Source organism: Hyaena hyaena, unplaced genomic scaffold (assembly GCF_003009895.1).
Source record: "Hyaena hyaena isolate Hyena2069 unplaced genomic scaffold, ASM300989v1 scaffold_124, whole genome shotgun sequence".
NCBI classification, from domain to species: domain Eukaryota; kingdom Metazoa; phylum Chordata; class Mammalia; order Carnivora; family Hyaenidae; genus Hyaena; species Hyaena hyaena.
In genome coordinates, this window is record NW_024080755.1 from 2,949,199 (window position 1) to 2,975,821 (window position 26,623).

A 26,623-nucleotide genomic window follows, 5' to 3' on the forward strand; every position below is an offset into this window, starting at 1 on the left:
ATTAATGAGCTTCAAGCGTCCATTTGGTTAAATAGAGCCGCCTTCACAGATGTATTTTGGGACAGTGCAAATCCAGGGTTCTGCGTGGGATTGAGTTACCCCAAAAGGTGGTCGGCCATTTGCCCAGGGCCTGGGCCCTGCAAAGCAGCCTGGGTAAATTCCTATGGTGCCAGACCACGGGGCGGGCTTTCAGAGCCGCAGGACACTGGGTGCTTCTCTCCTCATCCTCGGCAAGTGGTGGCCAGTCGTGCTTGAGAACGCTGAGCCCTTTTGGAGACATGACTCCCAGCCCTCTCACGTGTTTGCTCTACTCTCTTTGAACTGGTTATTTGTGCTCTCAGAGCCTCAGTTTCTTCATCTGTAAATTGGGAGTACTAATACCTACCTCGAGGGTGAGCCTATAACCTACTCCATCCTGTGGGGGGGGGGGCAGATGTGCACACGTGTGTTAGTTTGGGGGGATTGTTGGGCAGCCTAGGGGGGCAAATAACAGGAAAAACTCAAGGGGAAAGAGCCATCGTCTCTCCTTAAATAGTTAGGAAATCAGCAAATCAGTTCAAGAAATGGTCAATCCCACAAGGCCAGTCTTAATAAAGGTGTGGAGGCACTGGTCTTAGGAGGACCATGCGCTGAGGCTCGTGGCCAGTGGAAGTCAGGAGGCTTGTACTCCTGTCCTGGCTCTGCTGTGACCAGGCCAGTCGTTTCCTTCTCTGAGCCCTGGTGTCCAGCTCTGAAAAGCGAGGGGTTGGATTCCTTCCAGAACCACGATCCCATTGCTGTGTGATCCAAATGATTGAAGTGTTCATATTTCTTCCTTGGAGAAAATCACGGAGTCTGGATTCTCTGTGAGAAGAGAAATGGGTAGCACGAGGGAACTCAGCTGCGTGGGGAAGCGTGCCGGGCTCCATCCGTGGGCTTTCCGAATGTGCCTGTGTTTCCCTCTTGTCCGGGAGGCTCTCCCGGACATGCCGGGAGAGAAATTGGACCCTAGGCACTGGGTTGAGGGGGTGCCCTGAACTGCACCGGGAGGGCTGGGGTGCCTCGCTCCGCGGTGCTGCAGTCTGCCCATGCTGACGTCATTTCCTCTGTCTCTTTTGAAATAGCTGTTCTTTTGGACCGAGGTTGACAAATCCTTGGGTGGTGGATTTTGAAATGGTTATAAACAATGTGCAATTAGTTCTCTTGTCTAAATGAGAAAGGCAGGCTTCCCCGGGCTTCTTGTTAACCCACGGCCTTTCATCCCCTTGGCAAATGCATCCCGTATGAGTGAAGCAGCCCCTCTTGAGGTCAAGAAAAATAAGGTTTGTCTTTTGGAAGTCCACTGACTTGGCCTGAATTCCCTGGTGTTGTTGACAAAGAGCTCTGGTGTGGATGGAGGTCAGGCCGCCACCTCCCCTGATTGACCCTGGGCCCAAACCTCTCTTGGCCTTCATATGCAGATGAAGGGGTATAGTGATACCTTCCCTCCCCCCACCCCCCCCAGCCTCCTAAGTCACTACCTGGGCTTTTCTAAGGTTCAGATAAAAATATCTGGAAAATCTCTGTATGTTCATTTTATAAGCTGAAAAGCTACAAGAAGGTAAGGGATCCATACAAATGTTTCCTCTCAGAAGAAACAATAATGACTGTGGTGATAATTAGGGCAACTGTTCATTGAGCGTTATGATTATGTGCCTGGCTCTGTGCTAAGAGCTTTATCACAGTCTGTATGCACAACTGCCTTACAGTAGGTGCTTTTTCTATCTGCACTTTAGAGCGTAAGGACTTTGTCTAAGGTCACGCAGCTGTAAGGTCTGAGTGACCTGAGGGCAGGGCAGCCTCTCCAGACCTTTCAGTTTGGTGGCTGGTTATCTTCCAGTGGATTCCTGTGGTTTATCTAAGTTGGTGGTTCTCGACCCCAGCTGCCAGGGTCCTGCCCTCACAGCTGGAGGGCCTGGGCTGGGGTGGGGCCTGAGCAACAGCCTTAGCTCCCCGTGAGTCTAACGTGCCACCCGAGAGGAGAGGGCCTGTCGTAAGCTCGCGTTCACGGATTGTGCCAGGGAGGCTGGGCTGGACGTCAAGGCTCCTTGGCCGGGTCTTCTCCCCAGTCCGGGCTTCCGCTTCCTGCCCTGTGGAGGAGGGATTTGTCCCTTGACCTCCATGCTGTCTTCTCCGGGGGCCGCTCAGGTTGTGTAACTTTAAGCAGCTCATGAGCAGATCTGTTATCATTCTCGTGCTCTTTCTCTTTCAGGCAGAATATGAAGTTACACCAGATGAAAAACTGGGGGAAAAAGGGAAGGAAATTATGACCAAGTACCTCACCCCAAAGGTAAGAGGCCGCCTGAACCCCAGAGTGGGAGGAAATGGGAGGCCTTTCAGAGGAATGTGGGCCCTGGATCTGGGTCAGGCCGAGTGGGGGGCTGTAAAGCACGTGTAAAGCAGGTGCAGCCGTTGGTCTGCAGACATCCAGAATTCTCATCCTCTCCCAGCAAGTGCCTGTGACTGGGAGCGGGGCCCAAGGCAGTGGGCCGGGCCTGGGGTGGGGAGGCCTGCTTGCTGGGGCCCAGTCCCCTGCAGGGACCCCATGCTGCCCACTGCCCATACCCAAGGGTTTATTTATAGCTGAACAGGTGGGGGCCTGGCCCAGCCGGGGTCAGGAGTGCCCAGAAGAAAGGGCACAGCGGAGGTGGTTTGGAGAGGTTGGTGTGGAGGGGAAGAGTCTGGGGATGATCAAGAAGGGAACGGGGTGGCAGAGGTGACGTAGGGGGAGTACAAACAGAATGTGGAGCATCCTAAAGTATGTCCTGGGTATACTGAAGGGAGAGAGGCCCCCGTGACCATACCTCGGGAGCACCCACACCCCAGTGCCGAAGGAATAGTACCAGCCCCTGGGGTCCTGGTGGCCTTGGTTCCCCGGAACCTGTCCCTTCTCACCCCCAACTCGACAGATAAATGTGCTCTCCCTCCGGCTCAGAACTTGGCCTGCGCCTGGGGTTCTAATGTCATCTCTTCTCCCCACACAATCCAGTCATGTCCCTCATTGGGCCTCAGTTTCTGTTTCAGGCCTACCTTCTAGAGATCTGGTCACCTCTCAAAATAGCATGAATACCCTGGGCTTAAGCAGCACCCAGAGGTCCAAGGAGGTGGGTAAGAGCAACAGCTTGCCACTGAGGACCCACAGGGTGCCTGACGCCGCCCCAGGCGTTGTCTGTGCTGGCTCCTGTCTCTGGGACATGAGAGGTGTGGCCAGGTGGCAGCCAGGGCCCCAAATGGCGGGTGACAGGCTATGGCCGCTCAACCTCTAGAACCTTCAGCTGCACTCAGCACAGGTGGTTTCCACAGTGCCTGAGCTTTGCCAGTCCGGCTCTGCGTCTGCGCCCAGTTTGAGGCTGCCCACCCGCTTGTTCCCCGCCCCCCCCCGCCGACATGTGTTGGGGACCCACTGTGTGCAGACATTGTCTCTTGATCCTTGCAGCTACCACGCGCTGTGACTCTGCTGGGGCTCCGTCTTATGGTTGAGCACGGGGAGGCTCGGGAGGGGCAGTCACTGTCCCAGGTCATGCAGCTGGGACTTCAGACTGTGGTCTTTCCCCGTGGTGCACTGTTTCCCACACCGGGCCCCTCCCCACCCTCCTGCCTCCCCCCGCCAGGCACACCTGCCGGCCCGTTCGGCCCATCCAAGGGCTGCTGCAGGGGGCTGTTTCCCTCTCTCCCGACCTGGCCAACCGTATCGAGAAGCCTCTGCCGGTGGACGCCCTCCAGACCTCCCTGCTCAGTGCTGCCTCCGTCTCCTGGAGGGATGGGGCCCAGACTCCTCATCAGCTCACATGGTTTTACAAGTGCCTCAGAGTCTGCCAACATTTTTTCCTTAAGTGCTCCTCGATTTAAAGAATTTAAACCACACCATATGTTACGGCCCAGGGGCCTGGGGGAGGTGGTCGAAGCAGTCCCATGGGGTGACTGTTTTCCTACAATAAATTTCACACTGACTCCCAGGCCTTCCTGTAGCCAATCTCTCAGGAGCTGTTTTCACTTCTCAGTTCTGCAGATGCCCCCGGTGCCGGCGGTGGGAGTGGGGGGGGTGGGGGGAGTGGGGAGGACAGGGGCTGAGGCACCAGCACTGGCCCTGAGGTCTCTAAACAACCCCCAGAGCCGTTGTCCCCAAACCCAGATTGTCCTTACCTTGAGCCTTTCCTCAAGACGTAGCCCCTGCATCTCAGCTCCAAGCAGCATTTCCAAAGGGGCTGAAGGACAAGGACCATTTGAGAGGTTCTGTTGTCAACTATGTGTGGGCAGCACTATCTGCTCTGTGTTCCCCTTGTGAAAATGCGCCTGGCCTGTGAGCATATCAAAGGCCCTGAGAAGTCCTGCAGTAAAGAGCCCTCTTTAATTGAAGCAAAGCATTTCCCACACTTATTTGACCATAGAACCTTTTCCCCCCAAATTTTACATCCTGCTGAATACATCTGTGGCTGCAGAACACATCCAGGGGTCTTCACGACCTGGTTTCCTTCTGCTACAAATGCTTTTTCCTGACAGCTCTCCCACAGGCCCCACGCTGTGCTTTGGCCCAGTCTCTTCTTGACGACCACACCTCGTCGTCCCTGTTCAGGCTGTTCCCCGCAAGGCCTTTCACCTAGACCCCTGCTCTGTTTTTTTTTTTTTTTCCCTTCCATGTCCCTCAGCCTGATACCTCAGCTGCACACAGCCCTTTGCCACTGGTCAGACGCTATCACACCTACCTGGGCGCTCACCGAGCACGCCTCCCTGTTGTACTTCGCAAGTCCGTGAGGTCAGTGCTCCCGCGCCCCGGTGCCTGGGGGCCCGCCCTGCAGTGAGGGTGACACACATCAACGGGTCCCTGAACGACAGTGTTACGGGAGCAATGGCGGGACTGTGCAACGGGCAGAGGGGAGGGGTCCTGAGAAGCTGCCCCTAGACCACCCTGGACAAGCCAGGGAGGCTTCTGGGAGGTGTTGCAACTGAATCAAATTTTAGGGTGATGAGAAGGAAGAGGCCAGGTATGAATGAAAGGGAAGAAGGGCCATTCATGGGCAAATGTATAGAGCATCACCTGGGAGTGTTTTGCCCCCCAGGGGACAGTTGGCAGAGACTGGAGATATCTTTGATTGGCACAGTTAGGGGGATGTGCTGCCGGCGTCTAACGGGTAGGGGCCAGCGGTGCTGTTGAACTCCCTACGATGCACCCGACAGCCCTATAACAGAGAATTGTCTGGCCCCAAGTGTCAGTGGTGCTGAGGTTGAGAAGCCTTGGTATAGACGCAGGCGAGGGTCAGGCAGGAGCAGAAGTTAAGGGGACGGGGGTCCCGCGGGTGGCAGGGCCTGGCAAACCATGCTGAGGAGACTGACCCCATCATGGCAGCAGTGGCAGCCGTTTGCCATTGAGGCAGGTCCCTCTGTCCACGTGGAGAACGGGGGAGGGGGAGGACCAGAGGCAGAAGACTAGGGAGCTGATGCAGGGGCCATGGGAGTGACTGTGACCCATGCTGGGACATGACAGCACAAGGGTCTTGGGAAACGTTGGGAGGAAGGAGTTCTGGGGGCGGCCAGGTGTGGGGTGTGAAGGGGAAGGGGACCGGAGACCCAGGTGACTCCTGGTTTTCGTCTTGAGTCACTGAGTGGGTGCACTGCCCCCAAGAAAGAGTACATGGGACGAAGGGCATTGCTGCAGGTGGCGGGGTTATAGCGCACTGGGCAGAGATGGTGGCATTTGCTCTCTGTGGGTGGCCCCCTGCACCTGCCAGTGCTGGACTCACAGCCCACAATCGTGGTGAGCTGCTTTGAATGAGACAGTGCGGGGGCCCTGGGAAGCTACCTTCCGTGAGCCCCTTACCTTGGGTCTCCAGTGTCTTATCTTGGGGAGCTGCCACTTGGCTGGTTTTTGTTCCCTGGTGTCTGACATGGTGTGTTTGCTGGGAGTCTGGCTGGAAAGTCACCCCCGCCCCCCCCCCCATCCCTTGCCGGTTCTAAGTCAGAGCTTATGCCCGGGGCTGAATTCTCACTCCCTGTGCGATGATGCCCTTCAAACCCTGGCTGGAAGGCTTCCTTCCCGAGAGATAAGCCCACTCCTTGGACACTGCCCAGATTTTGCATCAGTTGTCCAGACATGGGCAGCTTCGTCCCGGGGGCAAAGCTAGAGACACCAGCCCTGGGTCGGCTTTGGAGCGCACCAAATGGGGGCATCTAACACAAAGGTGGCAGAGAGCTGTGAGAAGACCTTTTAGAACCAGACAGACCTGGGTTGGAGGGCAGACTTGACCTCTTTCAGCAGCGCGGCCTTGGGAAAGTTATTAGCTTCCAGCTGTCAAGTGGGTGGGACGGTGGTGAGGGTCCCAAAAGCCAGCAAGTACACAGCCCTGGGGCTGGTCCGTGTTGGACGAGCTCGCTCAGTGGGGGTTAGCGTCGGACTTTCCCCCTCCTCTCTGTGCTTTCAAAATGAGACTGTTGAATGAAGAAATCACTCAGACATGAACTCTAGCTGTGGAGTTGAGAGAGGCCAAGGAGGGGTCTGGAGGGCCCCCAGCAGCAGAGGCTGGCCGGAGAGGCCAGGCTCCTTACAAGGCGATGCGTTTGTCAGGATGATTAATACTAGCTGCCACGAGAAACAACCCCCAAATCTCAGGGACTTCGCACAGCAGAGAGTCTTTCTTAGGCACAATCTGATTGGGTCTTCAGCTCTCCTGGGTGAAGACCATCTTGAAGGTGTTGTCTTATGGTCACTGCCAAAGGGGAGGAGAGAAGTGAAGGAAGTGCTCAAGCGTGAACTGCCTGGTTAAAGCTCCCCTGGCCAGCAAGGAAGGCCAAAAGATTTGTGGGAGCCTATGGAATGCTGCTTCCTGCCTTCCTGCCTGCCTACCCCCCAAACCCCCAAACTGAAAACATTGTTTCTATGGCAGGCTAGTCTCTGGTGCTGGTGATCATGGCGTGTCCTAGAAATAGTCAAAGGTGTGTCAGCTCAGAGAAGCTGCCCAGAGGCCCCCTGGTCAGATCAGGTGTATGCGCTAAGCTCTGTAGAGATCTGGGCGGCTCACCTTCCAGGTACCTGCAGATCAGAGGTGATATAGGTGTTTGTCGGGGGGGCGGGGGGGCAGCCTTGCTCTGAACCAGGAAGTAGTGTTAATTATACTAATAAATAATAATAGGTGATTGTGAAAGCGTCCATCACTACAGACTTTAAAATATTAGCTTAATGGAGATATAATTCACATACCATAAAATTCATCCTTTTAAAGTGTACAGTTCAGTGGTTTAAAACACAGAGTTGTACAACTATCACCACTATTTGCATCCAGGACATTTTATCACCCCCAATAGAAACTCTGTGCTCATTAGAGCTCACTCCCTATCTCCCTTGCCTCCCAGCCCCTGGCAACCACTAATCTACTTCCTGTCTCTGCGGATTTGCCTATTCTGGACGTTTCACATAAATGGGGTCATATAGCACGTGGCCTTTTGTATCTTCTTCTACTTAGGGTAATGTTTTCAGGGTGTTCCTGTGCTGTAACATATATCAGTCCTTCATTCTTTTTCATGACTGGGTAGTATCCCTCTGTACGGATAGACCCCATTGTTTTTATCGTGTCCTCAATGGATGGATGCTTGGGTTGTTTACACTTTGGGACTATAATGAATAACGTTGCTGTGAACACTTGTGTACAGGTTTCTGGCTGGACATGTGTTTTCATCCCCCTTGGGGAGACTCTTAAGAGTGGGGTAGTGGGTCACGTGTTCAGTAATATCAAGACTGCTCCTGAAGGGGCTGCACCATTTTCCACCCCCACCAGCCGTGCGTGAGGCTTCCCATTTCTCGGCATGCTCACCAGCACTTGCCGTTTTCGGTCTTTTTAATTTTATTCATCTTAGAGGGTATGAAATGGTATTCATGGTGGTTTTGATTTGCATTTTCCTGATGACTGATGGCGCTGAGCACCATTTTGTATGCTTCTCTGACATTTGTGGGTCTTCTTGGGAGAACCATCTATGCAGATCCTTTGTTCATCTTTAAATTAGGTTGATTATCTTCTTAAAGTTACATCCTAAGGCTTCTTTGTATGCTCTGCACACGAGTCTTTTATCAGATATGTGATGGGCAAACATTTTCTCCCCTTCTGTGAGTGGCCCTTTTCCTTTCGTGATGATGTTCTCTGAAGCACAACGGTTTTTAATTTTGATAAAACTCAGATTCATTTCTGTTACTCATTTTTAAATGACTTGCTTTCACTTTGTCTTATCTATCCTTGTCAGAAGGCCTCAGGGTTTGGGGGGAACAGGGTGCCTATGGGGACAAAGTAAACAAACTGCAGTGCACAACAGGCCCCTGAATCTGTCTTCCCCTGGAGAACCAAAGTCCCATTGCCAGTTGGGAAGAGCAGGGCCAGGCCCGGTCCTTCACGAATATTCAGAAAGTCCGTCTGTATTTTTTAGACCGTCTGTGTCCAACACTGCAATGGGATCTTACACATTGCTCTTGGCTCTTGGCTCTTCCGTAGTGATTCTCCAAGCTGGGTATCAGTGTACCCATTTTACAGGTCGGACACCCAAGGTCTGGGAAAGGAAGAGGCTGATGTAGAATTGTGGAGGCAGGACTTCAGGGGAGGCCCTGAGGATCCTGCTTCAGCCGTGCTGTTTGTAGGACGTCATTTTAACTGGGCCTCATAGCAGTTGTGCTGGCTCTCCGTCTCTGAGCTGTACCAGCCTGGCAGACGGCACCCAGTTTCAGTGTGGGTTTGCTAGGCGGTAAGTATCAGTGGGCTCCGGGGGTGGCTCAGACTTGGTAGAGGGTTCTGCTGAAACGGCCTGGACACCAAGGTGCACGGCGGATTGCGTCAGCCCTCTGACCCGAACCGGCTTGGCAGCCTCTGCGGGATGCTGGGAACGCCCAGGGCGGACGGCTTTGGGCGGGCATTTCTAGCTGGGTCTACCGGCAGGATATTGTACTCCGGGCCGCACAGACACATGCCTCTTTGCTTCTGTAAACAATGATAGGGTTAAGCGGGGAAGTTTGTTCTCCTTAAGGGGAAGTTACCCATCAGCCCGAGTTTTTGCACAAAAGAAATCTATTCCTAGTGCTGGTGTGGCTCTCCGGAAAACATCCACCTTTTAAAAAGTAAAGAGCTTGAATGAAAGGAAATAATAATTATTCCAAGTTCCTCTTTCTCTGGCCCCTGGTCCCCTGCTCATTTCACTGGCACCTTCCCCTTCCCGACAGGGGAGGCAGATTAGCAGGCTAAGCGAGGCCGGGCTGGCTAGCTTCTTGGTGGGGACAGCTCCTCCGCCTTGGGGGCAGTGGGTAGCTTCAGTCCTTGCCCTCAGGGGGACATGGAGCCCCAACTCTCCCCTTCCAGCTGTACATCCTTGGAGCCTCAGTCTCCCCATCTGAGTATGGGGATGATAAACGTAGCATCCATGTAGCATGGCCACCCTTTATTCTTTTTTTTTAATTTTTAAATGTTTATTATTTATGTATTTATCTTTAAAATTTTTTAAGTTTATTTTTGAGAGAGAGAGAGAGAGAGAGAGAGAGCGCATGCACGAGCAGGGGAGGGACAGAGAGAGAAGGAGACACAGAAGCCAAAGCAGGCTCCAGGCTCTGAGCTGTCAGCACAGAGCCTGATGCAGGGCTCAAACCAAACTGTGAGATCATGACCTGAGCCGAAGTTCTGCACTTAACCCACTGAGCCACCCACGCATCCCTATTATTTATTTTTTGAGAGAGAGAGAAACAGAGACAGAGACAGAGCGTGAGCAGGGGAGGGACAGAGAGAGAGGGAGACACAGAATCTGAAGCAGGCTCCAGGCTCCAGGCTGTCAGCACAGAGCCCCACATGGGGCTTGAACTCACGAACCGTGAGATCCTGACCTGAGCTCAAGTCCAACGCTTAACTAACATACTAAGCCCCCCAGGTGTCCCCCCCCTTCATTGTTACAGTTCCTTCACAGGTTTTGCCGAATCTGCATACCAACCTTACAGTTGTTTATACAGCTTTTTTTTTTCTTTTAAATTAACTCCTGTCTTTCTGTTTAATTGAAAATAAATGAGTTTCAGGGCACCTGGCTGGGTCAGTCAGTGGAGCATGCAACTCTTAGATCTTGAGGTTGTAAATTCAGGCCCCACGTTGGGTGTAGAGATTACTTAAAAATAAAATCTTTTATATAAATAAATTAAAGTTACAAAGGAAAACTTTGTATTCAGGAACATGCCTGGAAAAACAGTATTCATTTGTCACACAGAACGATGACTGGGAAAGTGGCATTAAATCCTAGCTGGGTCCTCTTCTGCCTGCCTAAGCCTCTGAGCCTAAGGTCACCTTTCTCTTTGTTTGGAAGAGAGACTAGTGAGCTTGAGAGAGAGAGATGCAAGACAGTGGCATCACACTGAGACTTTCTTCTCGATGACAGGAGGCTCAAAGGAGAACTGAAAAGGGAGTGCCTTTTTCACTGGTAGCGACTCAGAGTATTGTGTCCCTGCTCCTCCTAAAGACCATCTCATCATCTCCGAAAGTGCTGGCTAATGGTCTACTTCCCAGCTGTGAAGCAGTTTGTAAATGCTGGCTTGTTGTTAGACGCAGAATGACCTAGAGCAAGGAGCACTGCACTCGGGGACAGGCTCGTCCCCCACCTCCCTTCCTGGAGCCGTGGTCTGGTGGGTGGGGGCAGCGGGGAGCTGGCTTGGACTAATCCAGCCTTGGTCACCAGGGTAACCCAGGGCATGGGATATGGGTGGCTTGGGCCAATCCCTCCCTTCCAAGTGCCGGCCCCGGACCCAGCATGTCATCTCTGCTGGATTGCTTGGCCCTCAGCTGCCTCCTGCCACCTGGAACAGCATCTCTGTCCTACTGTCAATGAATCCAGGGAGCTCAGGGTCCACCTTTGAGTGAGCCCCTCCCAAACAGGCTGTGGCCGGGCAGCTGGCTCGACTGGAGGGGCAGCTGGGCCACGCACCCTGGCTTTTCCCGCTTTTTGCCACAGCATTGCAAAGACTCCCCGGAAGGGGACTGGGAAGGAAGCCCGAGAGCGGAACTTCCTGGAGGTTTCTCAAGCAGCAGTGGGGAAGGGGAGGCTGGGCCTCTTCCTCTTCCAGTCTTGGGAACAGCAGAGAGCAGAATTCAAAACGAATAAAGGTACATTTGTGCTTACTAGCTAGCAGGGGCAAGACAGAAGGGAGCTAGCATCTATTGAGCAACTACTGCATGCCTGGATCTCTGTGTTCTGTTATACTCAGTCCTCATAACAGCCAGCTGAAAGGAGGAGAAATGAGAGCTCAGAGGGGTAGAGTAATTGCCCAAGAACGCCAGGCTTGGGCAGAGTGGGGAACTGAACCCGGGCCTGAGCTCCAAAGCCTGCCTTCTTCTCACTCCCCTCACAGCCAGATACCTCCTCTCCCCGGGCCTCAGTTTCCATCAGTAGAGTGAGGCGGTTGGCCATCCTGCTCCATCCCGCAGATGCAGGGACAGCTCTTCGCACCAGACAGGAGTCCGAGGGCTTTAAAGAACTCACTTAACCCTCCCATCTACCCCCATGGATTACTAGCTCTAAAGGTGAAGAGGTGAAGACACAGAGAGGCTGAGCAACTCTCAAGGTCACATAGCTGAGAAGGGGGAAGCTGAGACTTCAGAGTCTGTGCTCTTGACCCTGTCCCATCCTGCTCCCCTCCGATGACCTAGCCTGGCCCCCTGCCTTGGGCTCTTCTCAAGTATCTTCTTGGTTGAGGGTTTATCAATGACCCAGAACCACTCACTGGGGAGCTACTGTGCTGTTTGGAGAAGAGCAGGGCTTATGAGGGCTCCTGGGTCATTTCAAGTTCACCCCAGTGCCCAGTACAGCACGACTCCCCATGAAGGGCCCCTGCTGCCTAAGCCGCCTTCTTGAATGGAGGCCTGAGCCTCAGAAGTCCTGGTACATTGGGAGAGGATCTGAGAGCCCATCCGGGGAGATCATTCCTCTCGAGTTTACACTGAGGAGACAGAGGACACCTCCTGGGGTGAGCCCTGGCCCCTGGGGGAATCTCAGAAGCCACCTAATCCATTGCCTTGCAAATAGCTTTAGCTAAAGAGTCCCAGTATGTAAAGACACAGAGCAGCTGCAGTTGAGCGGCCTGGGGGCTGGACTCCCTTTTGCCTCCACGCCCATCCCCAAGCCCTGTCTTTTAAAGAACAATTCAGGGGGCTCCTGGGCGGCTCAGTGTTTGAGCAGTTGAGCATCCAACTCTTGACTTCTGCTCAGGTCACGATCTTGTGGTTCATGGGAATGAGCCCTTATGGGGCTCTGCACTAACAGCATGGGGCCTGCTTGGAATTCTCTCTCTCCCTCTCTCTCTCTGTTCCTCCCCCACTCATGCGCTCGCTCTCTCTCTCTCAAAATAAATAAACTTAAAAAAAAAAAAAAGAACATTTCTGGCTTCGTGGAACCCAGCTTTAACACCAGAACTAAGCCCAACTTCTCATTCCCTACATGAGAGGACTGAGGCCCAAAGAGGGGCTGCACCCCTCCCCCAGAAGGGTCACATGGCTTGGGAGAGGAGACTGGAATGTTCCTTGCCAGGCTTTCCCCAACGCTCTGCTGGAAGCTTGGTGAGAAGGCACCAGAAGGAACTGACTTCATTTTCCAATTCCTACTGTCATTGGCCTGCAGCTGGGCCTGAATTCCTCCGAGGCTCTTATTCTTGGAGACGTCTATGTCTAAATGCTGAGCTGTTTGCAACATCCAAGGCAAACAGAGAAGCTGCTGGTGCCGGAAGTTCCACCATTTAATCATCTGTGTTTTTTAATGGAGACCCTTGAAGGGGAATCGTTAACTTTTCTAAGAGTGGATTCTAAGGGGGGAGATGTGGGCAAGTAAGGTTAATTTAGCACCTACTGTATGCTATATGCTCTGTACCATCTTCACGGCAGTCCTGCGTCGTGGACAGACTTGTCCCTTCTGTGTTAGGCAGAGGTCTCTCGCTGTTGAGAAGGCGGGTGGGAGAATTGAACACAGGGACTCTAACAGGTACCTGTATGCAGGTGCCTATGGCAGCACTGTTCAATCTCCAGAAGGTGGAAAGGACCCAGTGCCTGTCAACAGATGAACGGGTAAGCGGCATGTGGTCTGCCTGCCCAGTGGAGTATTACTCAGCCATAAATAGAAACAGAGTCCTGACATAGGCTACCACACAGGTGAACCTTGAAAACAAAGGGTTGGTGCAAAAAAAAAACCTTGATGCAAAGCGAAGGCAGCCAGACATAAAAGGCCACGTGCTGCATAGTCGCACTTATATGAAATGTCAGCATAGGCAAATCTGTCGAGACAGAAACAGATTAGAGTTTACTGGGGGCCCACAGGAGGGAGAGATGGGGTGTTCCCACGTGATGGGGTGATGAGGGAATTTGAGGAAAAGATGGTGGCTGATGGTTGTCATGATAAATGTAATTATCACCACTGAGCTGTACACTTAAAAATGGTGGAAATGGTGAATTTTATGTTACATATATTTTACAATAAAAGAAAAAGAACAACAAAAAAAGTGAAGCCGAGGCTGTCTGATTCAGAGCCTGCGGCCTTTCTCCTCTGCTGTGCTGTCTTCCCAAAGTTAACCAGAGACAGAACTCGCCCAAAATCAGCGTCCCACGTGCTGCAGGAATGAGCAGGTCTGGGAGGGACAAGGGTACTGTCATCTGTAGGCTGTACGTGCTGGCTGCTCCCTCCCGGCCCTTATCCAGCTGCTGGCCCTGAACCTGGGGCTTGGCTTTCACCCTGCCCCAGGTCATTAGCACTGTCTCATGCCCCAGCCTCCCACACAGCACTTTTAACAACTGTGCATTTGTCCTTCAAAGAGACACACTTATCTTTCTCCCTTAACCTTTCCTGGAAAACAAATTCTCTTTGCCCGCAGCCTCACTTCTTTTCAGCTCCTTCTGACATCCTGGAGGCTGACGTGCCAGCCCAGGCTCCACACAGCATGCCCGTCTGGGTCTCTTTCCTTTCTCGTGACCTTCCAGGTCAGAAAGTTGGATGCCCCTTTGATGCTGGTGGAGTCAGCTCGGCTTCCAATCCCCATTCCTTCGTGTGTGTGTGTGTGTGTGTGTGTGTGTGTGTGTGTGTGTAGTATTTCCTGCCCAGCATTCCTCTTTCCAGAGTGGCTGGAGATGGAGCAATCAGCCTTAGGGTTCCTGAGGACATCCCCCCACCCCCACCCTCCCAGACCTGGCCTGGGCGAGCAGCGATGCTGAGCTCTGCGCTGCCTGTTCTCCGCTGACTGTGTAGCCCGATGGGCCCCTCCCCGTCCCTGGGCCTTCGGCAGAGAAATGACATCATGGGGGGTTGGGGGCAGCGGGTTTCAATTGAATTCCCTGGATCTTTGGAAATTCCTGCCCCTCCTTCGCTCCCAAGCCCCATGGAATGAAATCTTCACTGGAGAAAAATCTTCCAAGGCCAAGATATTTCCAACACAATTTCAGACTGAAGCCGGTTTGGAAGCCGGGGAACGGGGAGGGTGTTCCGGAAGATGGAATGTTGGCTTGCTGTGCCCTCGCCTCTCGTGCACCGGGAATGAGGGACACTGCCGCCGTGAGCATCCTGCACACCAGCCCCTTCGGACCAGAGCACGGCTCATGAGTTACCTGCACGCAGCAGCCCCGACCCAGAGGACAGGGGGCTGGATTCAAACAACTGGCCAGGAAAAGTCACGCTTCTCTGGGTCCTGACAGCCAGTGTGCGCGGCGTGTGGGTAAACAGCGTTCATCCCCCATCCGATGCTTTGGGCCCACAGGTCGTGGCCGGGGATTATCAAATTGACAGAGCCCGGCTGGCCCCTCACTCCACGTCCAGGCACGTTTCATTTTGTTAATTATCGTTTCTTGCTTTTGACGTAAAGAGTCAAGGCCTGGGTCAGGGTCACTCATGCATTTTCCTTTCTTTCTCATTAAAATTGCCCAGCTCTCAGGGTCCCTGGCTCAATTCTGCCGATGTTTAAAAATGTCCTCTCTCTCTCTCTCTCCGTGACCCCTAAAAATCCTTCCTCCTGATTTCTGCAAAGCCACTTGAACGGCAAAGGAAATACCGGTCAAGCCCTTTTAAGCCCCAATCTGCTTTTCCGTTCTTGAAGGGTTGTGGCTGTTTCTCAAGGGCTGTGTTTCTCCACTTTGCTGACCCAGGAAACGTGACACCTTGTGACTTGGGGGCAGCCAGGTCAACAGGGGCACCATCGGAAAGGGCGGGAAGCCGGGTCAGAGACAGGGCTTGCTCAGAGCACTTCCACGCCTCGGAGCCCTTCACTCGGTCAGTGACCTCTGTGAGTCTGCTGTTTGGGGCGAAGGGGTCCTCAAAGACAATCCTGCCGTCTTAAATACATAGAAGTGTCAGTTTTGCCACAGGAAAATAATTGATTTTTTTTTTACGTTTAAAAAAAGGAGGGGGGAAACACCCGAGAGGGGGAGGGGCAGAGAGAGAGAGAAGGAGAGAGAATCCCAAGCAGGCTTCATGCCCTCAGTGTAGAGCCTGATGTAGGGCTTGATCACACAAACCGTGAGATCATGACCTGAGCTGAAATCAAGAGTCAGATGCTGAACCGACTGAGCCCCCCAGGCGCCCAAGAATCGATTCTTTTAGAGCCCTGGGCTTCTCAGAATACTCGCAGCATGCAAAGGCCAGGACCTGAACGCAGGAGGGGTCCTCGTTGCTCATCCAAACCTCCTTCATCCCCTGGGCCTTAGTCAGCCCTCACCGGTGGTCAGCCACGAAGCCACTTGTGTCCTGATGAGACAGCGTCTCTGAGCTCTCTCCTCGGGGGCTGAGAGGGTGCACCACACTCTCAGTCCCTTAGCCGTCCTTAGTCCCCACCAGTCTTGAACTTCTTCCTGCCATTGGCCGAGTAAGTCGGTCTATATGGTGCAACTTGTGATCTGAGCTCAGAATGGACATTCAGGGAACCTATGTGGCTGATGGACTGAATCAGCTTGGACTCCAGCGGGAGAGGCGGGGGGGGGGGGGGGGGGGGGGGGGGGGGGGGGGGGGGGGGGGGGGTGGCTCCTTGCTCTCTGACTGCTCACAAGTGCCTCTCAGCTCTGCTTCCAAAGACCGCTCCCATCCCTTGCAATGTCCTCCTGGCTTGGGGGGGTGGGACTGTTACTCAGAGAGTGAAGGCGATGGCCAGGGTGGTCTCGTGTATCCGCATCATAATGGGATCGTGGGCCTTACAGAGGATGCCATGCTACTCAAAACTGCCTTCCAAACCTTCTCCCCTTTCCACGAGAAGTTCCAGGGAGCCCTGTGAGCTTTCAGACTCTGGGACTTTGGCTGTCTGTCACGGAAAGATAAAGGGGAAGATCGGGCTCCTGAGGACTTGGTGGCAGGTGGAAGGTGGGCTCCTGGGTGTCCCTCCTGAGAAGACCCCTTCGAGACAAAGTGCTGTCCGCTGGAGACAAGGGAAGATTCCCGGTTTTGTGGGGACTGAAGCTTCAGTGACTTGGAGACCGTCCTCATTACAGAAAGGAAGAGAATATTAGGTGCAAACGTATTTCCTGAGAATGAGAAAAGAAATCACAGCAAATGACTGGAGCCTCAGAGACTCAGGCCCTTTTTGTCTGAGATCTCAGTTTACCCGAAGTGCCCGTGCAGAGTCACTTCCCTTCCCACCTAGAGCGCTGGTGGCGCCCAGGACGGCCAGTAAAGGGCCCACAGCTTAAGCTTTCTCTGCTTCAGTAAATCGCCTCTGACTGGAGGGGAGGCAGTGAGCTCCCTTAGAACTCAAAAGAGACACAATGAGAATTGTCGTTTGTTGGCTTCTACCCCCAGGACCTCTGGCCACCAGCTGCCTGCCCAGCCTGTGTCTGTGCCCCGCGGGGCTACATCTGGCACGGTGCTTGGGTCTGCAGCCCACCAGTCAGGCTGAGTGTGACACTCAGAGCTGCAGTGGGGATGCTTTGGCTGAGAGCTGGAGGGTCCAGACATCGGGCCTTGAGTGGAGGGAGCCACAGCCCTCACGGCGCTTTGCTCGTGAGCGTTTCTCTGGGCTGATTTATTGTTCCCCGGTGGCCAAGAAAACAAAACCCTGACTTGGTCCTTCGGTTTTGTTCTTACTTGGGGCCCATGGATTGTGTCTGCTGCCCGGCGGTGGGCAGAGGGAGAAACTGCTCGGCAGCGGCTTTTGCACATGGCACTGAAGGTTTTGATTAAAAAGGTGGAAGAATGGTGCTTTTTCTTCCTGTCCGCCAGACCTTAAATCCACCCTCAAGTGAGGAAGCTCTCTGTCCAAGGCTGCCGCTCAGTAAACTCCCTTCTTCGTCTTCCTGGTCGAGATCGGGCAAGCAAGTTTCACCTCCAGCCAGGATTTGGGGTTCAAACGAGCCCCGCCTCACCCACCTCCTGCCAGTCGCCCTCCCCATCCCCAGAGTCGGGGGCAGGGGGAGGGGGCGCGAGGGCAGGGCTGAGTTCACAGAGCTCAGAACCAGCCCACTTGAGGGGTGGCGGGGAGGGAAAAGCAAGGAGAGAGGAAACCTCTGAGGGCGCGGGTGGTGTGTGGGGGTGCCCTCCCAGTCACCTGCCCCACCCCCTCATTTTACAGGTCATGAATTCATCTGGATTATTGGCAGCAAGTGGCAGATGCTTAATTCCCAGTTGCTCAAACAAAGGAGGAATTTGTGGGAAGGGCGGGGATACGGTGAAATGATACTGGAGACAGACATAGCTGTGTCTCCTCCGCCCTGGGCACCGGATCTCCCCCTGAGGCCAGCTCCAGGCTCTCCCCCAAGCCTCCAGCCCACGGTTTCTGCCTGAGGCAGGCACTCTTCGTTGCAACGAAGAGCATCCCGAAGAACTCTAGCCTGGTTGTTGCAAAGCCAGGGTAGACCAGGTGACCTCACAAGGGTACTTCTTTTTTTTTATTATTATTAAAAAAATTTTTTTTAATGTTTATTTACTTTTGAGAGAGAGAGACAGAGCTTGACTGGGGGAGGGACAGAGAGAGAGGCAGACACAGAATCAGAAGCAGGCTCCAGGTTCTGAGCTGTCAGCCCAGAGCCCGATGCAGGGCTCGATCTCATGAACCATAAGATGGTGACCTGAGCTGAAGTAGGACGCTTAACCGACTGAGGCACCCAGGTGCCCCTCACGAGGGTACTTCTGATGGACAAGACAGTATTGCTCTCCACTTCCCTCTTCCCTGCTATGAATGTGAATGTATGCACACACATTTATTCAACAGATGTGTTGAGTACCTACTGTGTGCCGTCATCATCATCAGGTCATTTCAGCAAAGCAGAGCAGGGAGATAACGGATTTCAGAGCCAGCCGGGCCTGGATTGGAGTCTCGGGCTCACTGTTTGCTAACGGTTCCATCCAGGAGCATGTAGGGGTCCTAGACGCCCATCCAGTATTGTGCACCTGATTCTGCTGAGACAGGAAGGACCGACTCCCCTGCCCTTCAAAGAGCTCTCTGTGGCTCAGTTTCCACGTCCACAGCCCCGGAACAAGCCCGCTGAACAGCCTTGTTCTGGGAGCAGCAGAAGTGTACATTTGTGGGAAAACTCACACCGAGGGGCCAGTAAGTATCAGGCCAGCCCCCCTCGCAGGCGCCCACAGCTGCCTCTGGCCGTGGCTCTGCTGGAAGCCTGGTTCCCATCCCTGCCCCCGCCCATGGCCAGGCCCCGGCAGCTCTGTGCACTGGGCTTCCCCGGGCTGACGAAGATGCCCTTGTGAAGGGTCAAGGGGTGGCCAGGGTACGGCTGTGGGAGTGCCCCTCCCCTGCTCCCATCCTGGAGCAGAAATGGGAAATGGGGGTGGCCCCCACCCCCAAGAAACAGCCACCTGCACCCTGGTATGGGCCAGATAAACCTCTAAGCAGCCCTTTCTAGAAGGCAGGGGGCCCTGCAGAACCCCTTTCCCGCTCAGCATTTCCTGAAAGTGGAGCCTGTCCACATTGGGAAATTGCAAATAGTTTACATGGGGAATGTCAGCTGCCCACATATGAAAATATACACATCATTAAGCCCTAAGTGCTTGCGTCTGGAGATAGAACGGACAGTCTCCTGGGCTGACCTTTTGTTCACTGATGCAACCACTGCTAATGAGCACGGAGCTGCTCGGTGGGATGTTTTCATATGTTGAAGCAAAGCATATGTTGGCTATTAGCCTGTGTGTGTGTGCGCGCACGCGCGTGCGTGCATGCATGCTTGTGTGATCTGTACAACAACACTGTACAAATAGTGTTTACCCAAACATGCAGGGTCCATCTATCTCATTATCTAGCCCCCATGGGCCTCCAAGACCAAAGTCACGTCCTTCTCACTAAGTCTGAGAAGAACTATGGCATTCTTGGAGGCCATGGTGGTGGTTAGCGATAAGGCTCTTTGACCAGATTACCTGGCTTTGAATCCTGTCTTAGTTCTCATGCTAGCTGTATGACCTTAGGCGAGTTACTTAACTTCTCTGAGCCTATTTACCATCTGTGAACTGGAGATTGTAATAATTAGAACCTACCTTGAGAGGATTTAAAAAGATAACCCCATGTGAAGCTTCTAGGGCTTAACATGTAGTAGGTGCTCAGGACATGGCAGTGGTGATGATGATGGTGACCCTTCTTACTGGGGCGTGGGATTGGGCAGAAGATCTCGCCTGCTCAGAAAATCAGCTCAGATGAGGTTGTATTGATGTGGGTCCTGAAGACTGGGTTTTTTTTTTGGACATGTTCTGATGGGGTAGGAGGGGTTTCCAAGGGAATGCACACAGGTCCAGCAACTAGAAAGTTCGAGCTTGCCCAGGAAGCGATGCATATGGGGTGAGCATCCATGAGCTGAACGCAGGAAGAAGAAGCAGGTCAAGAAAGGCATTTGGGGTCAGGGCCAAGAAGGCAGTAGTTGTCCTGCGGAGTGGGGACCATCCCTCCTGTGCGGTATGGAAAAGCTCCCTTGGGGGCCATTGTGTCAATGCAGGAGCAAGTGGTGGCAGGTTCCAGAAGAGAATTCTTGAATGCATGGCAGTGAGGTGGGGGATGGAGAGGAGGGGTGGGTGAGAGAGATACCAGAGCTGGGTGTGTGCATGTCCCCTCTGTGAGGTGAGGACAAGCTGGATTTGAGTGGGTCCAGCGAGACCAAAGCTATGTCCTTCCCCTAGAGCTGGCTCAGGACACCTGGTTTAGGGCCCATGCAGCTCAGATCCACTCAGCCCACTCAGACCTGCCGTGCAGCCCTCCAGGCCTTAATCCTCCCTGTACCATGGGCCACAGTATGACCTTGGAGGGATGCCTTCCCTTGGTCCCTTGTCTTGTTAACCCATCTATGCCATGAGCAGCTTGAACCAGCGAGGCTCTGACGAGTCTTTCCAGGAAAGCCCTCTGTGGTCACTTCCTCCTATTCCACCTTGGGTCCTGAATCTGTAAACAGCGCAAGGCTTGTGTTTCCAGAAAGTTCTGAGGGTGACCGCAGGGGCACTTACTTCAGGATTACTGACGATGACAAGGAGGTAGGGGAGGTAGTTCTGAAGGGCCTTTCACAGCCCAACCATGCCTCCGCCCCTGGGTGCATCCAGACACACCAGCCACATACAACGGATTCCTTTTCCCGGGTGATGTCTTTAAACCAGAGACTTTGAATCCAGGGGGTGCTTCAGGAACCAGGTTTTCAGAAGCGTGCAGGCCCTCACTCATGCAGGAAATGATACCCCGTGGTACCACCAGTTGTCATGATGCAGAGGGAGAGAGCAGTGCCCCGGGGAGCAGGTGCAGCCACTGGGCCAGCTGATGGCAGGGCCCTCAGGATGCCACCCTCGGGCTAAGGATTCAGCAGTCCACGAGAAACAGCCTCCCAGAGAAGGCAGCGTGCCGTCAGCGTCAGCTCTTCCTGCTTACTTAACGTCTTCTAGATGAGTTCTCCTCACCCGGCGCGCCCCCTCCCTGCTTTCTCCAGCCTCCTGGCCTTTGTCCATGCCGTGCCAGCCTCCTCCACCTGCATAGATCCGACCTCTCCCTCAAGGTCCAGCCCTCGCCTTGCCTCCCCTGGGCCTCCCTCCCAGGCCGATTTCTCATTTTCCCCCTCCACTGTCATTGCAAAGGCCGCACGCCTCAGGTCTGCGATGAATCACTTGGTAATTATTTCAGGTGTGCCATCTGGCCTCCCTACTCCGAGGCCGGGGAGGCTGGGCCGCCCGTGGGGTGTGTGCGCAGCGAAGCGCGCGGCGAGGGGCTCCAGAGCGCCACCGTGTGGGCGGACTGCAGGGCGGCCCGAGGCTGAAGGACCTGGGCTGTGGAAGCAGAGCCCTGGGGCGTCAGCGCCTCTCTCTGAAGTCACCGAGGGTGGGCGTTACCGCACCCTAAGAGGCAGAACCTTGGGTGTGGTGGGTGACCAGCGTCTGCTTCCTGTGTGGAGTACTGAGTAAAGCACCGTGGGGTGGCTTCCTGCCGAGGCCGGGCCCCTGCCTTCCCCACCACCATCCGTCCCCCTCTAGCTTCAGTCCCTGAGTGCCCGGATTGTCCTGCCTTCGGTGACGCCCAGAAGGCCCATGTGAAGCTGCACTTATGACCTGGGAGGGGTGGACCCCTGAGCAATTGCAGCACCCAGTGGCCCCGGGGCAGTTGTGGCCTTCTCCCAGGTATTTTGTTAGCCGAAGTCACCCAAACCAAGTGCAGGGGGCAGGGGGAAGGGGGGCGGTTCTACAAATGCAGCTTCAGGCCAAGTCCTGAGCTCTTCCAGCCAGTCGGATACCCCCCACCCCCACCCCTTCGATTCTCCCCCTCACAACCTTCTCTAGAAATCCCGAGGCGTGGGACGCCTGGGTGGCTCCCTAGGTTGGGCGTACAACTTCGGCTCAGGTCATGATCTCACGGTTCGCGGGTTCAAGCCCCACATAGGGCTCTGTGCCGGTACAGCAGGAGCGGCCCAGATCCCCAGAACGCAGAGCAGAAGCATCAGGAACGGCAGAGAGTGAGTCTGGGCCACCAGGGCAAGGCGTAAGGAGGAGTAGATATTCTGAGGGATTCGGAGGGGGAGTCACCGCCTGACACACCCCTGCCGAGTGTGCCCTGCCCCCTGCAATGCTGGCAGCCTGTCTCTAGCTGAGTGAGGGCCCCAGTCCCACGGTCCGGGAGATGGATTCCAGGTCAGTTTCTCACTCCAGAGGAGTAGGTGAGGCAGGTTCTTCCTCTGGGGGTGGGGGGCTTCTACCTAGAGGCACAGAGGTCCCGAGAGTGGACAAGCACACCCGAGCTTTAATGCCCCCCCCTCTGCTCTCCAACAGCTTTGGGGGAAAACAGTGGGGAGGAGCCTTGGCCAAAGAGGGGAGCACGATGCAGCTTCTCTTGCTCTAGTTGTGATTTCAGGGGCAGGACAGGTGCTCCATGCAGCTTACAGCTCCTCAAAGAAGCCGAGTTCTTTCTTGGCAGTCTGGCCAGGCCTGGGGGGGGCGGGGGGCAGCTCCTGGCAAGCGTAGCCATGTCCCCAAGGCATGTCTTGCTGTCTTAAGCTGTCCCAGGAGTTGGCCACAGAGCACTCCTTAGAGCAGCTGGGGGTCATCCTGACTGTCATCAGAGTGGACACGATCACATGGCAGTTGGCCAGCTGGTTAGCTTCAGTGCCCAAGACCATCAGGAAGCCAGGCGTTCATGACAGGCCTCCAGCAGAGAAACCCTGTCCCTAATTCCTTCCTCCTGTCCTCGGAAGGTGTGCCACCAAGAGCTAATTCCACACCTTTCAAAAGAAACTTGGTGCCTAGATTCACACTGCTGTGTTGAAAATCAAGGCTCGCTGGCTGGAGCTACTTGAGGAGACCATCTGGTGACCACAGAAATAAAGTGTCACTTAAAAGTACTACTGGCCCCAGGAGACCTTTTAGCAGAGGCCTCCATCAAAACCTGCTCTCCTGGCCGCTTTCAGCCCTGCAAATATCTAAGGACTGTAGGGTCTTTTCTGTTTGATTAGAAATTAGGGGGACACCTTTGACATGGAGGAGGATGGCCCCCACCCTCTGCCGGCCCTGACCCTCCGCTTCATCCCAGAGGGACAGTTCCTGCTAGAAAGAGCCACGGTGCTAGCCGTAGTCCCTGTGGCCTTCCTGAGCCTTTTCAGGTTAGGGTGACATTCCCGTACAGAGCCCACCTGGCCTGGAGGATTCACCCCTCCCTTCCCCGGCCCTCCTCGAAGGCCTCCTGGGACCAGAAGGGATTCGCTTCCTGGAATGAGATCTGAAACTGCAGAATTCTGTCTTCAGGCCACAGGGAGTGGATTGCAGTGGGCTGTGGTTGCTCGGAGCGCCTGGGGGCGCTTTATCTTGTGTGCGTTAGACCTTGTGTGCGGCTGGGGAGAGCCTTCCTAATGCGTCTCCCTTGGAAACTGGCTTCTCTGAACTGGAGGGGAAGGACTGATACCCTCCGATTCCATTGATGCAGATTGCAGATGTCCCACTGAAATGTCCCCTGGGTGTCACCCTCCTGGCAGGTGTGGGTTTCAACTCCCAGCTTAAACTGGCCAACAGCTCCTGATTCCCTTCCGGGCAGAGGTCTTACTCTCTGGAGTTACTTGAAAGGGGGTTTGGTTGGAACCACTTAATCTCTTTATGTCGAGCCAGAGGCTGAATTTAAACCCATGGTCGTTAAACCTACTCATTAACTCCTATTAGGGCTTTGGCCCTGGGCAGCGCCCCTAGAGAGAGAGTGGTGTGACTTCATGCACACAGCTGGGCCACCCCTAGACCCTGCACGGCCCCTCCCCTCTGCCGAGGAAGGAAGCAGAGTGTGGTCCTCCGGGCAGGCGGAAAGGCCCATGAGGAGTGGGAGGTCTGAGCCCCAACTTTGCTTTGCCTCTGACCCTGTCTTCCATGAAGCCTTTCCTAGATGACTCCGCCCCTTAATGATCTCCTTCTCTGAGCCCAGGGGCCTCATTGCCCTGAGCTGTGTCATCTTCCATTTCAGTCCTTCCTACCTCTGCTGCAGGGCTGCACGGTGTCCTGCTCATCCTGAGGGCTAAGGGGCCCCTAGGAGACAAGGAGTGAGTGGGAGAAGCATAGGGGGCCCAGACATCCCACCACCTTCAACCAGACTCACTCTAGACTCACCCACCCAATCTGTGTTCAGATCCCCTGTCTGCCACTTATTGGCTGGGTGACCTTGGGCAAATGACTTAACCTTTCTGAACCTCAGTTTGCTCAGCTGTGAGATGAGCATTACAATAGCATTTACCTCACAGAGTCATAACGGAGATTAGATGAAATAATGCATGGAAGGTAATTTCTCACAGTGCCTGACCGGAGAGGCAAACCAGGGCTACCCATTAAGTTATTAACACTGGTTTTAAATACTGGGTCCATAGATACATTTCATGCGGAAGAGGAAAAAAGACGTTTGCTAGTTTAAAAAAAAAAAAAAGTTTGAGAGCTATTGGGTTTCCATCCGCCCCTTTTATACATCACCACAGATGCCCAGAGAAGCGAGAGAACACCCCTGTTAGGGTATTGCCTGATTTCTGTATTTTCTGTCTTTACTGGAGAAAGAGTGCTCTAAAGCCAGGGGCTACACAGGCTGCACCTTTGAACACCTTCACGATGTGCCTGACACCAGCTTCGGCCACTGTGGGTGAGGGTGGATCCTCCCTGGGCCGAGTCGGGTGACAAGACAGGGGTAGAGCCGAGTGCATACAGGTGGGCAACTCGGGAGCCTCTTCTGAGGTCCAGGAAGTGGTGGTTCCCCCCACGACCATCCCACCCAGCATCTCTGTCTGGTCTTGGCTGACTTCTTCCAGATTCAAGTCACATCCCGGCACAGCACACTGTTTCATGTCGCTCCTTCACGTAGGCAGTGTGGGCACCAGTCCTGCAAAGGGCACCGGGCCCTTCAAACCAAGGCTGCCCAGCCATCAGGTCTCTTGAAGCAAATTTGCCTGTGGCCTCTGGGTTTGTTTTAGGATCCAATTGCTCTGAAATAGCCCAGAGTTAACCGATTCCCAAGAGATTCAGCTGCCAGAATTCCCCAGAAGGCTCCCTAAGTCTTAGAAGCAACCTGCCCCCCCACCGCAACCGTCAATTCCCAAATCTTGAAGGACCTGCAGAGTATCTCTGCAGCAGCCCTTTCCTGTAACAGAGGAGGAAAGAGAGGCACAGAATGGCCAATGGGAGAGGGTGGACCAGTGCTCGGGGCTCCCATTTCTCCATCTCAGGCTCCTTCTGCAACATCGAGCATCTTTTTTGCAAAACGAGCGTCAGAAGCTGGTGCTCTACAGGCTTCTTTTCTGCAGTTTCATTTATCAAGGTTTTCAGTTGGGGAGGGACAGGGCTGAGTGGGAGAGAAGGTGGGAGGGAGCCGCAGCCACCCAGGACTGGCGATGGCCTGCTGTGTGGCGTCACTGGGTGAGCCCACAGCATTTACCGTCACCGCGGCCGCCCCACAACATCGAAGGCTCCCCCACCCAGGGGCCCTGCTCCAGAGAGGGCAGGACCTAGGAGAGAAGAAAGAAGGGAGGAACTCAGGAATGTGGGCTTTCAGAGCCTTGACGAATAGAATATGAGCTACTGATTTCATTCATTGAGACCCACTGCCGGCGCCCCCTGGATGGACCCCCCCACCCCACCTACAGACACTGCCCAGTGGGCTTAGCAGGTAAAGCAGCTCCATAGTCACATTTCAGTAGCTGAAAGGAGAAAGCAAATCTTTCCAATTTCAGCATCTTTGGGGAGAAAGATATATTTACATCCCCTCTGTCTGAGCCCCTCCTGGTAGTTTTCTCAAATATTAAAAACCTGTCTTTTATTAACAACCCAGCTTGTGGCCCAGCTGGTGTATGAACAGCTGACGGCGGTGATGGAATGGTCAGGGGACAAGGGAAGGCGAAACTGCCTTCTGGTGGTCCCGGCACCTTCCCAAAGCTGCTCCTGGGCAGGACGCAGAAACTCTCAGAACTGTTCTTTCAAGCTCAAAACACTCAGGCCACAGCTTCACCTGGAAGGAGAAGGAAACGACAGCAATGATGTTTATTGCTGGCCCTTCTGCCCATTCCGGACCCTGTCACCCAGGCCCTGGAGGCTAGGGTATTGACCTTGCCCTCCGAGAAGACAGGCCCAGCATGGGCAGGGCATTGGCAAGCTCACAGGGGGCTTGCCGACCAGCCGGGCCTCGTTGCACAGCCCATAACCATGAGCTCTCCCACATCTCGTTAGGGTCTGACCACAAGCCCGGGACACAGGGAAATCATCATCCGTGTTCTGCAGACAAGGGCAGCCAGGCTCAGAGGAGCTAAGTGACCATGCTGCACATGGCCAAGGGCCAGATGGCGCTCCTCTCCTGCCCCTCACTGACGCCCCCTCTTCTCTTCCTCCAGTCCCCAGTCTTCATAGCCCAAGTTGGCCAAGACCTGGTCTCCCAGACGGAGGAGAGGCTCCTACAGAGGCCCTGCAAGGAAGTCTTTTCTGCCTGTGCACAGTAAGTGCTTGCTCCCTCCCCAGACCGGGCATCGGGCCCTTCCGCCTCCCCTGGGCAGCCGCACAGCTCCCCTCCCCCAGAGAGAGGCTGCCTCTCCCCTCCACCTGGAGCGCTGGGCACCAGGGCAGGCCTTCCGTGCCCAGGGGCCCCAGCCAAGCCACCCAGCTGTTTGTATACTTCTTATGAAGGGAAAAGATACCAAAGTGCCAAGTCCAAAGAAAACATCTGCCTCAAAGAGTGTTGAAAGCAAGT

The 26,623-nt window shown here is 54.3% G+C and overlaps 1 protein-coding gene across 5 annotated transcripts in view; it reads left to right on the forward strand.

Moving 5' to 3' along the window:
- The window catches only part of GRK5 (G protein-coupled receptor kinase 5), a 209,322-nt gene that overhangs the window by 156,224 nt on the left and 26,475 nt on the right, over positions 1-26,623 (forward strand). For 4 of the 5 annotated variants that reach the window (XR_005529331.1, XM_039237364.1, XM_039237365.1 and 1 more), the window contains 2 exons: positions 2,231-2,308; positions 26,271-26,371. Coding sequence is in view for 3 of the 5 variants with exons in the window: in XM_039237364.1 (XP_039093295.1) it covers positions 2,231-2,308; positions 26,271-26,371 (179 nt within the window). In the remaining 2 variants the exon portion in view is untranslated. Of the gene's footprint in view, positions 1-2,230; positions 2,309-21,817; positions 21,891-26,270; positions 26,372-26,623 lie in introns of those variants that run through there. The other variant, XM_039237367.1, reaches the window with a different exon arrangement.